General features: G+C 39.9%; 2 protein-coding genes across 3 annotated transcripts in view; both read left to right on the top strand.

Annotated features, from left to right (window-relative positions):
- The window catches only part of LOC118940323 (Fc receptor-like protein 5), a 29535-nt gene extending 22684 nt beyond the window's left edge, over positions 1 to 6851 (top strand). The window contains exons 2-12 of one of the 2 annotated variants that reach the window (XM_036949070.1): positions 2356 to 2482; positions 2721 to 3065; positions 3302 to 3520; positions 3710 to 4042; positions 4153 to 4383; positions 4733 to 4996; positions 5208 to 5298; positions 5487 to 5526; positions 5724 to 5804; positions 6553 to 6645; positions 6731 to 6851. In XM_036949070.1, the coding sequence (XP_036804965.1) occupies positions 2428 to 2482; positions 2721 to 3065; positions 3302 to 3520; positions 3710 to 4042; positions 4153 to 4383; positions 4733 to 4996; positions 5208 to 5298; positions 5487 to 5526; positions 5724 to 5804; positions 6553 to 6645; positions 6731 to 6781 (1803 nt within the window). In that variant the 5' untranslated portion in view covers positions 2356 to 2427 and the 3' untranslated portion in view covers positions 6782 to 6851. Of the gene's footprint in view, positions 1 to 1887; positions 2483 to 2720; positions 3066 to 3301; positions 3521 to 3709; positions 4043 to 4152; positions 4384 to 4732; positions 4997 to 5207; positions 5299 to 5486; positions 5527 to 5723; positions 5805 to 6552; positions 6646 to 6730 lie in introns of those variants that run through there. The other variant, XM_036949069.1, reaches the window with a different exon arrangement.
- The window catches only part of LOC118940092, a 149995-nt gene that overhangs the window by 113804 nt on the left and 23084 nt on the right, over positions 1 to 13107 (top strand). The window lies entirely within an intron of this gene.

Here is a 13107-nt window from a genome sequence, read left to right as displayed (position 1 = left end):
GTCGTCATGCATGTTAATGTCTTAAAGAGGAAGAAAGGACTGTTCTGCATCAGCTACTTGTGTCCTGACTACATAAATATGTATCAACCACAGAACTGACACTTACTAGCAGTTGCCACAAACTACCAGTAAGTTGACTCACTGTGCAAGACCTCTCCCCTTCACTTCACTCTGTAGGTACTATAGACAATATCTTGAAATATAGTTTTGGGTTATTTGTTTTTAGTAATAAGTCATATACTTGAGGGTAATGTATCATTTTACTTGTTGTTATGTTATGAGATGTGTTTTGGTTGTTACATCAGGGCCAGTATTAATAAAGTGTCTCAGTGTAGGAGTGTTGATCTATATAGAGATGAGATGATTAACCAGGGTAAAAAAAGACATGCAAAATAACAATTTAACACTGCAGTATGTGTGTGTGTGTGTGTGCGGGGGATTTGTACACTGCTAGACATGACCACCTTGTTAACCTGATAGCCAGCCAGGTGAGACAAGTATTCTCACCAACAGCACACATGCATAAACATTATTTTGCAAAGGGACACCTCGTTAGCGCTGGAGAAGATGGCTGCCGTTTTGTGGGATCTTAAAAACTTATTTTAATGAATGAGGTGCCCAAAGTAAACTGCCTGTTACTCAGGCCCAGAAACTAGGATATGCATATACAGTGGGGAGAATCATTATTTGATACAATGCTGATTTTGCAGGTTTACCTACTTACAAAGCATGTAGAGGTCTGTAATTTTTATCATAGGTACACTTCAACTGTGAGAGACGGAATCTAAAACAAAAAAACTGAAAATCACATTGTATGATTTATAAGTAATTCATTTGCATTTTATTGCATGACATAAGTATTTGATCACCTACCAACCAGTAAGAATTCCGGCTCTCACAGACCTGTTAGTTTTTCTTTAAGAAGCCCTCCTGTTCTCCACTCATTACCTGTATTAACTGCACCTGTTTGAACTCAATCAAACAGACTCCAACCTCTCCACAATGGCCAAGACCAGAGAGTCTTGTGGTGGTGGGTTGTGTTTAGGAGTAGTATTCACATGAGACACAGTGATGGTGGGTTGTGTTTAGGAGTAGTATTAACATGAGACACAGTGATGGTGGGTTGTGTTTAGGAGAGTATTAACATGAGACACAGTGATGGTGGGTTGCGTTTAGGAGTAGTATTAACATGAGACCACCTGGAAAAATGGCTACCTCAGTATTTTACGCAAGATTTTCTGCGGGAGACACCATGTGACCACTACATATGGTCCCTTACGGCCATTCTTCAATGGAAATGCCTAAAAAGACTCCGCAAAGCTATTGATACCTTGGGGAAAACGTGAAAAACGTAAGTTCATTCGTAGCTCATTCACAGCCATACAAGGAGTCATTGGCATGAGGCGGTTTCAAAAAATGTGACACTTCCTGGTTGGATTTTTTTCTTGGTTTCGCCTGTAACATCAGTTCTGTGGCACTCACAGACAATATCTTTGCAGTTTTGGAAACGTCAGAGTGTTTTCTTTCCAAAGCTGTAAATTATATGCATAGTCGAGCACTCTGTAAGTACTCTTGACAATATCTTGAAATATAGTTTTTGGTTATTTGTTTTTAGTCATAAGTCAAATACCTGAGGGTAATGTATCATTTGTGTGTGTGTGTGAGAGAGAGAAAGAGATTGAGAGAGTGAAAGTCACTGGCTGTTTAGCCTCACAGCTTGAGGATAGGTGCTATCATTGAACCTGGTGGTCAGTCTTTAGTCACTGGCTGTTTAGCCTCACAGCTTGGGGATAGGTGCTATCATTGAACCTGGTGGTCAGTCTTTAGTCACTGGCTGTTTAGCCTCACAGCTTGAGGATAGGAGCTATCATTGAACCTGGTGGTCAGTCTTTAGTCACTGGCTGTTTAGCCTCACAGCTTGAGGATAGGAGCTATCATTGAACCTGGTGGTCAGTCTTTAGGCTGCTGTACAGATTGACGGACTGTAGAGGATTGAACATTTATCCTTCTATATTTGGGGTTCTGAGAATAAAACAACTTCAGAACAATCAATGTAGAAATATGTGTTTACAGTTCAATAAGTGATTGTTGTTGTTGTTGTTTACAATGATGATGATGACTACTGTATATATTAGGAATTTATTTTTGCATCATGTCAGTTTAAGTAGACAGACGTAGACAGACATGCAACACATCACACACATTACATACAAACATAGTGCAGTAGACTTACAGACAGACAGTATTCACATAGACAACCATTTAGCACAATACAACAAAACACAATATGAGCCTGGTTCATTTTCAGTAATGAGGCCCTGTACCCCATTTACAGTTTCTACTTCAATGTATCAGGTGGAGTTATTCACCAGCTATAGAGTGAGTTGTTGTTTATGTTTCTAAGACTGCAGGGTGGGAGATGCAACAATGGCCTTGAGAACAGCAGGAAGTGTGTTGGTGGTCTTTCTCTGGTCTGTGACAGGTATGGTCTCATTCATAACTTATATGTTGGTCAATCTACAGACATGTGTATTACATTTGCTTGTGTTCTGTTAGGCATCTCCACTTCACTTTAAATAGTTGTGTTTTACACCTCACTGAGTGATGATTATCTGTGGTTTCTAATATGGCAACAAAGTGTGGACAAACCCTACCTTCAGTGTGAGCCAGAATACCTTGTCCTAATTATGATACCATTGTGATGTCTAACTGTGTTTCAGTGGTACTGGGTCAGAATGGCTGGAGTGTTACATACACCACTCAGAGTATCTGTACCTTGAAGGGGTCATCAGTGGATCTGTTCTGCTCTTACACATATCCCAGAGGTACAGTCACAACAACACTCTGGTTCACTAAAATGGAGGCTGGTAAAGAACCTAAAGATCTAGGTCAGGACCCAGAGTATGCAGGTCGTCTGGAGTATCATGGAGATAAGAAGAAAGACTGTACCCTGAAAATCACAGACCTGAGAGAGAGAGACTCAGCTACGTACAAGTTCAGATTATTAACAGATCAGGACGGAGGGAAATATTCTGGAAGTCCTGGAGTCACTCTGTCTGTTACAGGTACAGTAACATTCTATATACTGGTGATCCTGGAGTCACTCTGTCTGTTACAGGTACAGTAACATGCTTTATACTGCTAGTCTGTTCAATTAATATCTACTGTCCATTTAGGTCTAGAAATTGGATTTGCATACATGAAACAGATTTGAGAATTAAATGAGTTTGAGAATGTCTTGCATCATGTGATTAAACAAGACAATAAGTGATTCAGGGTTTAATGCTGTGATCTATTCCAGCTCTGCAGGTGAAGATAACTTCTAAAACTTTGCAAAATTGGGTGACACTGACCTGTAGCACCACCTGTACTCTGACTGACAACCCCACCTACATCTGGTACAAGAACGGACACAAAGTAAAGGAGGACACCTCCAGCCTGTACTCAGACTACTTTAGTGATGCAGACAGTTACTCCTGTGCTGTAAAAGGCCATGAGGATCTCCACTCTCCTGCAGTGTGTTAGTATGGATTTAACTCAGTTTTTAGTATAACTTTTCAAGTAGAACTTTCTGTCTGCTAAACAGTCCTCACAGTTATCTAACCAGACTGCAACACAATACCAGATGGCATAACTATTCTGGATTACTGCAGCTCATGATTCTACTGTGTAAATGTATAAGTAATGCCCTCTTGTCATTATGTTTCAGGTGTTCAGGGTCAGAGCTGCAACAGAGTGACTTACACCAAGAGGGGAATCTGTGTCTTGAAGGGGTCAACAGTGGACATATCCTGTACTTATGTTAGTTATTATTCCACCACATCAACATTCTGGTTTAGAAGTGATAAGTCGACCCCTGAAGACCTAACCACAGAACCAGGGTATGTAGGTCGTGTGAAGTACACTGGAACATACAGAGGTCCCTTCACCCTGAGAATCACAGATCTGAGAGAGGAGGACTCAGCTGAGTATCGCTTCACTTTTAAAACAGACAACTTTGAATGGGGTCATAGTTTCCCAGGAACAACTCTGTCTGTCACAGGTAATACTACCCTGTATGATACAACTGTAAATCATAATGAATTACAGGATAAATATATTAACCATCCTGTTAACACAGAGGTGTATGTGGTTTTATACATATTGTTTCAGGTCTGCAGGTGAAGGTGACTCCTGCTGCAGAGGGACAGAAGACACTGACCTGTATCACCACCTGTACTCTGACTGACAACCCCACCTACATCTGGTACAAGAACGGACAACGTCTAGATGAGCCCACTTCCCAACAATACTCTAGTAATACCCTAGTAGTGTTGGGTCATTCTGTGGACAGTTACTCCTGTACTGTAGAACACCATGAGGACCTCCACTCTCCTGCAGTGTGTGAGTGTGAATTAAACAACTATTCTACTTAGAAAGTGTCAATCATTTATTATCAATGAGAAGAGTATTACTGGTTTATCTATCAATATGCATCATTACATAGAAATTACAGACAATGTCATAGATGTTTGCATGTCTATAGTTAGAATGTTCAGTACCTCAGACACTTGAAGAATAGTTTAGTAGACACTCAAGTCCTAAGGTATCTCCAAATGTATTATTGTTCATGTTTTGTGTAAATGATAGGTTTAGATAGTCCTCTGAGTTTAGATATGATTTATTTTTTACATGACGTCATTTGAGGTAGTATACTACAGTCCTGACCCTCTGACATATTCTGCTTTACTAGATGCTCCAAGGAACCCCTCAGTGTCAGTCAGTCCCTCTGGTGAAATAGTGGAGGGCAGTTCAGTGACTCTGACCTGCAGCAGTGATGCCAACCCACCTGTGGACAAATACACCTGGTACAAGAAGAACGTAACCTCACCAAAAGCATCAGGACAGAGTTACAGCATCACTAACATCAGCTCTGAGGACAGAGGAGAATATTACTGTGAGGCCCAGAATGGAAGAGGATCTATGAACTCTACAGCTCTGATGATCATTGTAGCAGGTAAAGTTACATCTTCAATACTTCAATACAAAATGATGTTCAATAAGAAATGATGTTTCAAGGTGTATTCTTCTAGTTTGCCTCATTACACTTTGGTTTATAACCATACATAGGCTTCTATATACAAGTATTGCATTAATGTCCTGTATTGCTGTATATTCATTTTCACTTCATAATAACATGTCATCATGTCATCCATTTCATCTATTAGGGAAACAGACCTCAGTTGTGACTGCAGCTGTAGGAATCATAGTGGTTGTTCTGGTTCTCATCCTCTGTCTCTCTGGACTCATGTGGTTCAGGTGAGTGAAGAAGGAAAACTGATATTTGTATTATTCTTTCACCTTAGCACTCTGATTTGTTGCTAACTTAATTCATTCATAAATGTATTTATTGGCCCAACTCCCTTAACTGCTAAACTGTATTAGTAACACATCAACTTCCACTAGAGGTCAGTAGAGAGCAGAACTCACTCTGTCCATCTTTACAGGAGATTCACAGGAGGAAGTGATGCGACAACAGACACACAGGTGATTATATCAGTTATCAGTTACACCATGGCACCCCACCCCCACCCCCCCGTGTAGTGTTAGGGCAAAAAACAAAACGTGCACCCAGGGGGGGTCCAGCTCTGAGTTTGGGCAACCCTGAGTTACAACTAATTTACTGTGTCACTACAGTCTCTTTCATACTATTTTCATTGTTTTCTCTCTCTCTCTCTCCACAGAGTGTCCGTCCTGACTGTAACAGTGACACGTACACAGGTCTGAACATGAGGACCATGTCCCCTGACTATGACACTCTGGCAGTAAGTCTCTTATAATACATTTTGATTGTTTGTGAGAGTGTTTGTGTTTTATACAGTACTTGAATGTGTTTAGAGAAAATGATGGAAAGTTGTGTTTTAAAGAACACATGCATTTCCTCTCTCTCTCCCTCTCCTACTCTCTCTATATCTTTCCCTCTCTCTCCTACTCTCTCTATATCTTTCCCTCTCTCTCCTACTCTCTCTATATCTTTCCCTCTCTATATATATCTTTCCCTCTCTCTCCTACTCTCTCTATATCTTTCCCTCTCTATATATATCTTTCCCTCTCTCTCCTACTCTCTCTATATCTTTCCCTCTCTATATATATCTTTCCCTCTCTCCTACTCTCTCTATATCTTTCCCTCTCTCTCCTACTCTCTCTATATATTTCCCTCTCTCTCCTACTCTCTCTATATCTTTCCCTCTCTCTCCTACTCTCTCTATATCTTTCCCTCTCTATATATATTTTTCCCTCTCTCTCCTACTCTCTCTATATCTTTCCCTCTCTATATATATCTTTCCCTCTCTCTCCTACTCTCTCTATATCTTTCCCTCTCTATATATCTTTCCCTCTCTCCTACTCTCTCTATATCTTTCCCTCTCTCTCCTACTCTCTCTATATCTTTCCCTCTCTCTCCTACTCTCTCTATATCTTTCCCTCTCTCTCCTACTCTCTCTATATCTTTCCCTCTCTATATATATCTTTCCCTCTCTCTTTCTCACTCTCTCTCTCTCTTCCTGTCCACAGAGTGTCAATCCTGACCCTAACAGTGACCCCAACAGTGACATGTACACACCTCTGAACATGAAGACCAGGTCACCAGAGTATGACACCCTGGCAGTAGTGTGTTTGTGTGTGTGTGTGTGTGTGTGTCCATAAACATTTTAGTGGGAGTGTAAATTGCTAACTCAGTATATTCTTTCAGAATGTGAGGGGACCCTCCCACTTAAGAGAACCACCACAGATCCTGGACTGAAGAGAACCACCACAGATCCTGGACTGAAGAGAACCACCACAGATCCTGGACTGAAGAGAACCACCACCGATCCTAGACTGAAGAGAACCACCACAGATCCTGGACTGAAGAGAACCACCACAGATCCTGGACTGAAGAGAACCACCACCGATCCTAGACTGAAGAGAACCACCACAGATCCTGGACTGAAGAGAACCACCACAGATCCTGGACTGAAGAGAACCACCACAGATCCTGGACTGAAGAGCTACGGTTCCAATCCAAAGCCAGGCCTCACTCCTCTATTCTCTAGCAACCATATCTAGGTGGTTTTACAGACCATGAACTTTAACCTTTGAGTAAATGCTGGAATATATGTTTTATTTTCTTATTATGATAATTATGTATATTGATGATAAATGGGATGGGTTATGCTTCTGCTTTTTTTCAATGGGATTTTCCCATTTCCATATTTTTTCTTGTGTACCAATCTGTTTCCTATCTATAGTTTAAGATTATATTCCTGATATTTTTCTATGGAATTTTGCAAATGAGGGATTTATAACATCAATAGTCCTACTTTCCTCAGCAACTAATATGGATCATATTGACAACAGCTTTTTAATATTTTTTGCTTTTGGGTTAAGATTCTCCTGATGTGTTTAATGATGATTTACTTTGTATTGCTGTCAGACATTATTCCACATTATTTATTTTATATTTTATAATACTATATATATATATTTTTTAATGTAATCAGTTCATTACATACATTTAAACATTTGCATTTTTTTACATTTTATATTAATTATAATTGTATATTACGTAATAATATATTGTTCAGTGTCATGATATCACGTGTTTTGTCGTCACATTTTTCATTATTACGTATTTTATATACGTTAAATACATGTTTACCGTTTCAGTTTTTACAGTTTAGTGTCAATGCAGTAGAAGCATCATGTTGTAAATAAGATCAACATTTAAGACAATAAATACACTGATTATTTGATCAACTAACAATACATTGATTCATACATACATAAACTGTCCTATCCATGAGTACAACCGACCCACCCTTATCAGCAGGACGAATAAGTACTGACGTATCGGATTGTAAATCAAGCAAAGCTTGTTTTTCATCCTCAGGTAAATTATGGAAAGATTTGGACCCCTGTTTATTCTTAAGGAGATGTCCAACATCATTTTCCACAACTCTGCAATATGTCTCGATAGAGTGATTGTGATTGGCTGGAGGTATAAAATAACTCTTGCTTCTAAAAGGAGTCGGAGTATGTGCAGGAGAGCAACCTACTGGTTCAATAGAAGTGTCAGAATTAGGGGAGCTAAAGTATTCCCTTAAACAGATGTTTCTAAAAAACTTTAACATGTCTACATCAAAACGTCCAAATCGTTGCACTGGGTTGTAGGCACAAAAGATAACCCTTTATTAAGCAAAGAGACATGAGCTCAATATCTTGGAATAATAATAATACATTGATTCATAACTATTTCCACTCAGCTGTTATTTCTGCCTATTAGACACATGATCACATCACTTGTTTTATCATCACATGTTCATTATTACCTATTTTAGATACTTTGCAGTTTTTATAGTGTGGTTTGAGTGTCAATACAATATAAGCATCATGTTGTAAATAAGATCAAAACGATTAATACATAATCTCATAACTATTTCCACTCTGCTCTTGTTTCTTGTATTTCTGCCTATTAACCACATGATGGGACCATTGAACCACATAACCATGAGAGGCTCGGCCAGCGTTTCCTAAACTCAGTCCTGGGGACCCCAAGGTGTGAACGTTTTGGTTTTTGCCCAAGCACTACACAGCTGATTCAAATAATCACATCTTACTGTCGAGTTGATTACTCAAACACAGAGGCAGTGCTGCTTAGTTGTCTTATTAACCTCAGAAATATGATTTATATTTACTGAAATGACTCTTGTTTATCCCTTTGTGTGTTCCTCCAGTGAAGGGTATTCAGCTGTAGAAGCACGGCCAGTATTTATTTTCACTTAAACAGCTGTTTTCCAATGAATGTCTATTGTAGCCTCAACAGCACTTTGTAAGTTAGCACCATGGTGTAACCGGAGGACAGCTAGTTTTCGTCCTCCAATGGGTACAATGACTTCAATACAAAACCAATGTAGAACTCTGATACTCTCTATGTTCTCCACTGTAAATGTTCGGAGATAGAGAGTATCAAGAGTTCTACATTCTAAATCATTTTGCACGCCCAATTTTTCAGTTTTTGATTTGTTAAAAAAATTTGAAATATCCAATAAATGTCGTTCCACTTCATGATTGTGTCCCACTTGTTGTTGATTCTTCACAAAAAAATACAGTTTTATATCTTTATGTTTGAAGCCTGAAATGTGGCAAAAGGTCGCAAAGTTCAAGGGGGCCGAATACTTTCGCAAGGCACTGTACATACTGTACATCTAATATTGATTTATTGTGAGGTTTAGCTACGTTTCACCAAAGATAGTACATCAGAATGACTCTCTGGTTTTACAAATAATGAGTGAACCTTTTCTTGTACTTTTGAGACTAATCTATTGGCTGCATTTTACTTTTGGGACAATGCTTTTGGTTCCATTGTACTTTTGGGACTTTGTTATTGGTTCCATTCTAAATACTTTGGCTGCTGCTGCTGTTTGTCCTGCTGTCCACAGGCTGGTTATCAGGTACCAAGACCACTCGATGGAGAGAACCCTCCCTTTCCTCAGAGGACAAACCATACATTCTGTCCCCACCCAGGAAGGGGAGAGACCTTTGTCTTGTAGCAGATTATTTAACAGGTGGCAGACAATGTGAGAAGGCTTGTGAACTATATTGTCATTGTATCTGAGAGGAGGAGGGACATTTATGATGAAATGTGAGGTATATAAACCAATGTACATGGTATTATGACCAGAGCTCTCGAGAATAAACGCTATTGGTTAATGTTGATGACTGGTCTCTGTCTATTTTATGTAAAGAAGAACCCTACAAATTCTTATAAAACGGACAGAGTGTTTTCATTGAATTGGTTAATGAACACATTGGAACCAAATTCATCCAACAGAGACTAACTGCCAGCCTGATGCCAAAGGGTGCCTAGTAATTGCCCCAACGGGGGATAAATAAATGCTATTATTTAATTGAATTACAATTGAATATGGGGCATGTTCCCGGCAGACTATATTGCAGTCCCCTGCCTGCTCTCACAAACATTAGTCCTTCTCCTTTTTTACCTAAAGTGGTACTATAATTCAAAATCAAATAGCTAAGTGATCCATGGTATGACCACCTTAAAACAATTCCATATGTCAGCTAGTAGCCCCCCCCCTCCAAACGGCTCAGACTTTTTAGAGGTTCAGAAACCCAGTGTCAGAGTGAGCAATGTCCAGCAGCTAGACACACAAAACAAATCAAATTGTATTAGTCACATGCGCCTTAATACAACAGGTGGACCATACTGTGAAATGGTTACTGACAAGCCCTTAAGCAACAATGCAGTTGTTTTTATGGAAGAACATTTAGATTTTTTAAATTCAAAAATAAAAATAAAAAACTAAATACATCACACAATAAAATAACAATAAACAACAACATGAAAGATTAATCATTGTCATTTTCAAAAAACACGCATCACTCAGATACAGTAGGACACAATAATCCCAGACAGACAGACAGACTTAGTTATATGGATGTCAGGGTTCACTTTGAGTCCGTTGTTCTGAAGATCAGTGAGCTGAAGACATCTCTTTCACACAAGAACACAGTGGATATACAGAGCAGCTTGCCTTGACCTTGGCATAATGACAGCTCACTGTTGTCTGTTGTTTCTAGCTAGCTAATGTTGATAGCTAAATGACAGCTAACTCACTAGCTAACTATGGGGTCTTGCTGTAATTCAGTGGCAGCACATCATATTGTTCACAATCCAGTACATTCAGAGTAGCTGTGTGATGCAGAGAAATGCTTGCTTATTGCTGAATAACACCAGCTCCATGTAGCTAACATGCTAGCTGAGCTCACTAATTCGCTAATTTCAAACGCCAGATCAACATAAGTCCCAATAACACATTATTTTTACGTGCGTAACTGTTTAATTCTATATATATTTAAGAAATGTTCTACCTTCTATTTTGTATATTTTCATCAGACTAATAGTGACATATGAAGCCTGGAAGCTGCAGTAATGTTGAGATGTCAGTAGGGAGAGCTCTAGTCTAGAACACAGGTACCAAAGATACTCCCCTTTCATCTGTTCTGGAACCTTCAGTACCAGCTGAGGAGGAGTGATGGGAATGGGTCACATTTTGTCTCTTGTAAAACATGTAGGTCCACTCCTCAAATAAAGAAATGTAACTACAGTATTCTGACTTTAGACCATTTTCTATTTAGATACAGTAACATCCCTTATGTGACATGCTGTTCCTGCATGTAAATGCCCTGACTAGGCTACTTTAAAATGTATCAACCACAGAACTCACACTTAGGCTACGCCTGCTTCTACTAACACTTACAGTAGATTACTTCTTGTTTCCACACAGTGACAGTAAGTTGACTAACTGTTCAAGACCTCTCCTCTTCACTTCACTCTGTAAGTACACTTGACAATATCTTGAAATATAGTTTTAGTTTTGATGTTTTTAGCCAAACATCACATGACTTCCTGTATCTTTGTACTTGTTGGTTTATTTTGAACTGTGTTTTGGTTGTTACATCAGGGCCTGTATTCATAAAGTGTCTCAGATGGTCCATATAATTATGATCTAAAAGGCTAAACTGATCCCAGATCAGCTCTCCTACTCTGATACACTTTGTGAATACTGACCCTGGACTGTGGTTTCATGTGTTTAGATCAGTTTATTCATTTACATGTTTAAAACATGATCAGTAGAGTTTACCAGTAACACCCAGATCTCCATTCAATAGGGTCAAGTATAACTGTGTGTGTGTGTGTGTGTGTGTGTGTGTGTGTGTGTGTGTGTGTGTGTGTGTGTGTGTGTGTGTGTGTGTGTGTGTGTGTGTGGGGGGGTTGTGGTGGGTTGTGTTTAGGAGTAGTATTAACATGAGACACAGTGATGGTGGGTTGTGTTTAGGAGTAGTATTAACATGAGACACAGTGATGGTGGGTTGTGTTTAGGAGTAGTATTAACATGAGACACAGTGATGGTGGGTTGTGTTTAGGAGTAGTATTAACATGAGACACAGTGATGGTGGGTTGTGTTTAGGAGTAGTATTAACATGAGACACAGTGATGGTGGGTTGTGTTTAGGAGTAGTATTAACATGAGACACAGTGATGGTGGGTTGTGTTTAGGAGTAGTATTAACATGAGACACAGTGATGGTGGGTTGTGTTTAGGAGTAGTATAAACATGACACACAGTGAGAAACATTAGACTATACAGAACATGTTCCTCTGTAACTCAGTTGGTAGAACATGGCACCTGCAACGTTATGGGTTTGGTTACCAGGACCACCAATATGTAAAATATATGCACAAAGGACTGTATATTGATTTGGATTGTTGAGTCGACTAAACTGCATAATTTATGGACAGCAGACTACAATACATGACACAGTCAATACAGCAGGCTATGGTGATGTTCATTGGATTTTCTGATAGCTAAAGCTACTATAAGCTGCAAAACCTGGACCCGTACAAATCAGCTGGGCTTGACAATCTGGTCCCTCTATTTCTGAAACTATCCGCCGCCATTGTCGCAACCACTATTACCAGCCTGTTCAACCTCTCTTTCATATCGTCTGAGATCCCCAAGGATTGGAAAGCTGCCGCAGTCATCCCCCTCTTCAAAGGCGGAGACACCCTGGACCCAAACTGTTACAGACCTATATCCATCCTGCCCTGCCTATCTAAGGTCTTCGAAAGCCAAGTCAACAAACAGGTCACTGACCATCTCGAATCCCACCGTACCTTCTCCGCTGTGCAATCTGGTTTCCGAGCCGGTCACGGGTGCACCTCAGCCACGCTCAAGGTACTAAACGATATCATAACCGCCATCGATAAAAGACAGTACTGTGCAGCCGTCTTCATCGACCTTGCCAAGGCTTTCGACTCTGTCAATCACCATATTCTTATCGGCAGACTCAGTAGCCTCGGTTTTTCGGATGACTGCCTTGCCTGGTTCACCAATTACTTTGCAGACAGAGTTCAGTTTGTCAAATCGGAGGGCATGCTGTCCGGTCTTCTGGCAGTCTCTATGGGGGTGCCACAGGGTTCAATCCTCGGGCCGACTCTTTTCTCTGTATATATCAATGATGTTGCTCTTGCTGCGGGCAATTCCCTGATCCACCTCTACGCAGACGAC

The sequence above is a fragment of the Oncorhynchus mykiss genome, chromosome 17, assembly GCF_013265735.2.
Source record: "Oncorhynchus mykiss isolate Arlee chromosome 17, USDA_OmykA_1.1, whole genome shotgun sequence".
Classification (NCBI taxonomy): domain Eukaryota; kingdom Metazoa; phylum Chordata; class Actinopteri; order Salmoniformes; family Salmonidae; genus Oncorhynchus; species Oncorhynchus mykiss.
This window is presented reverse-complemented; position numbering and strand designations above follow the sequence as displayed.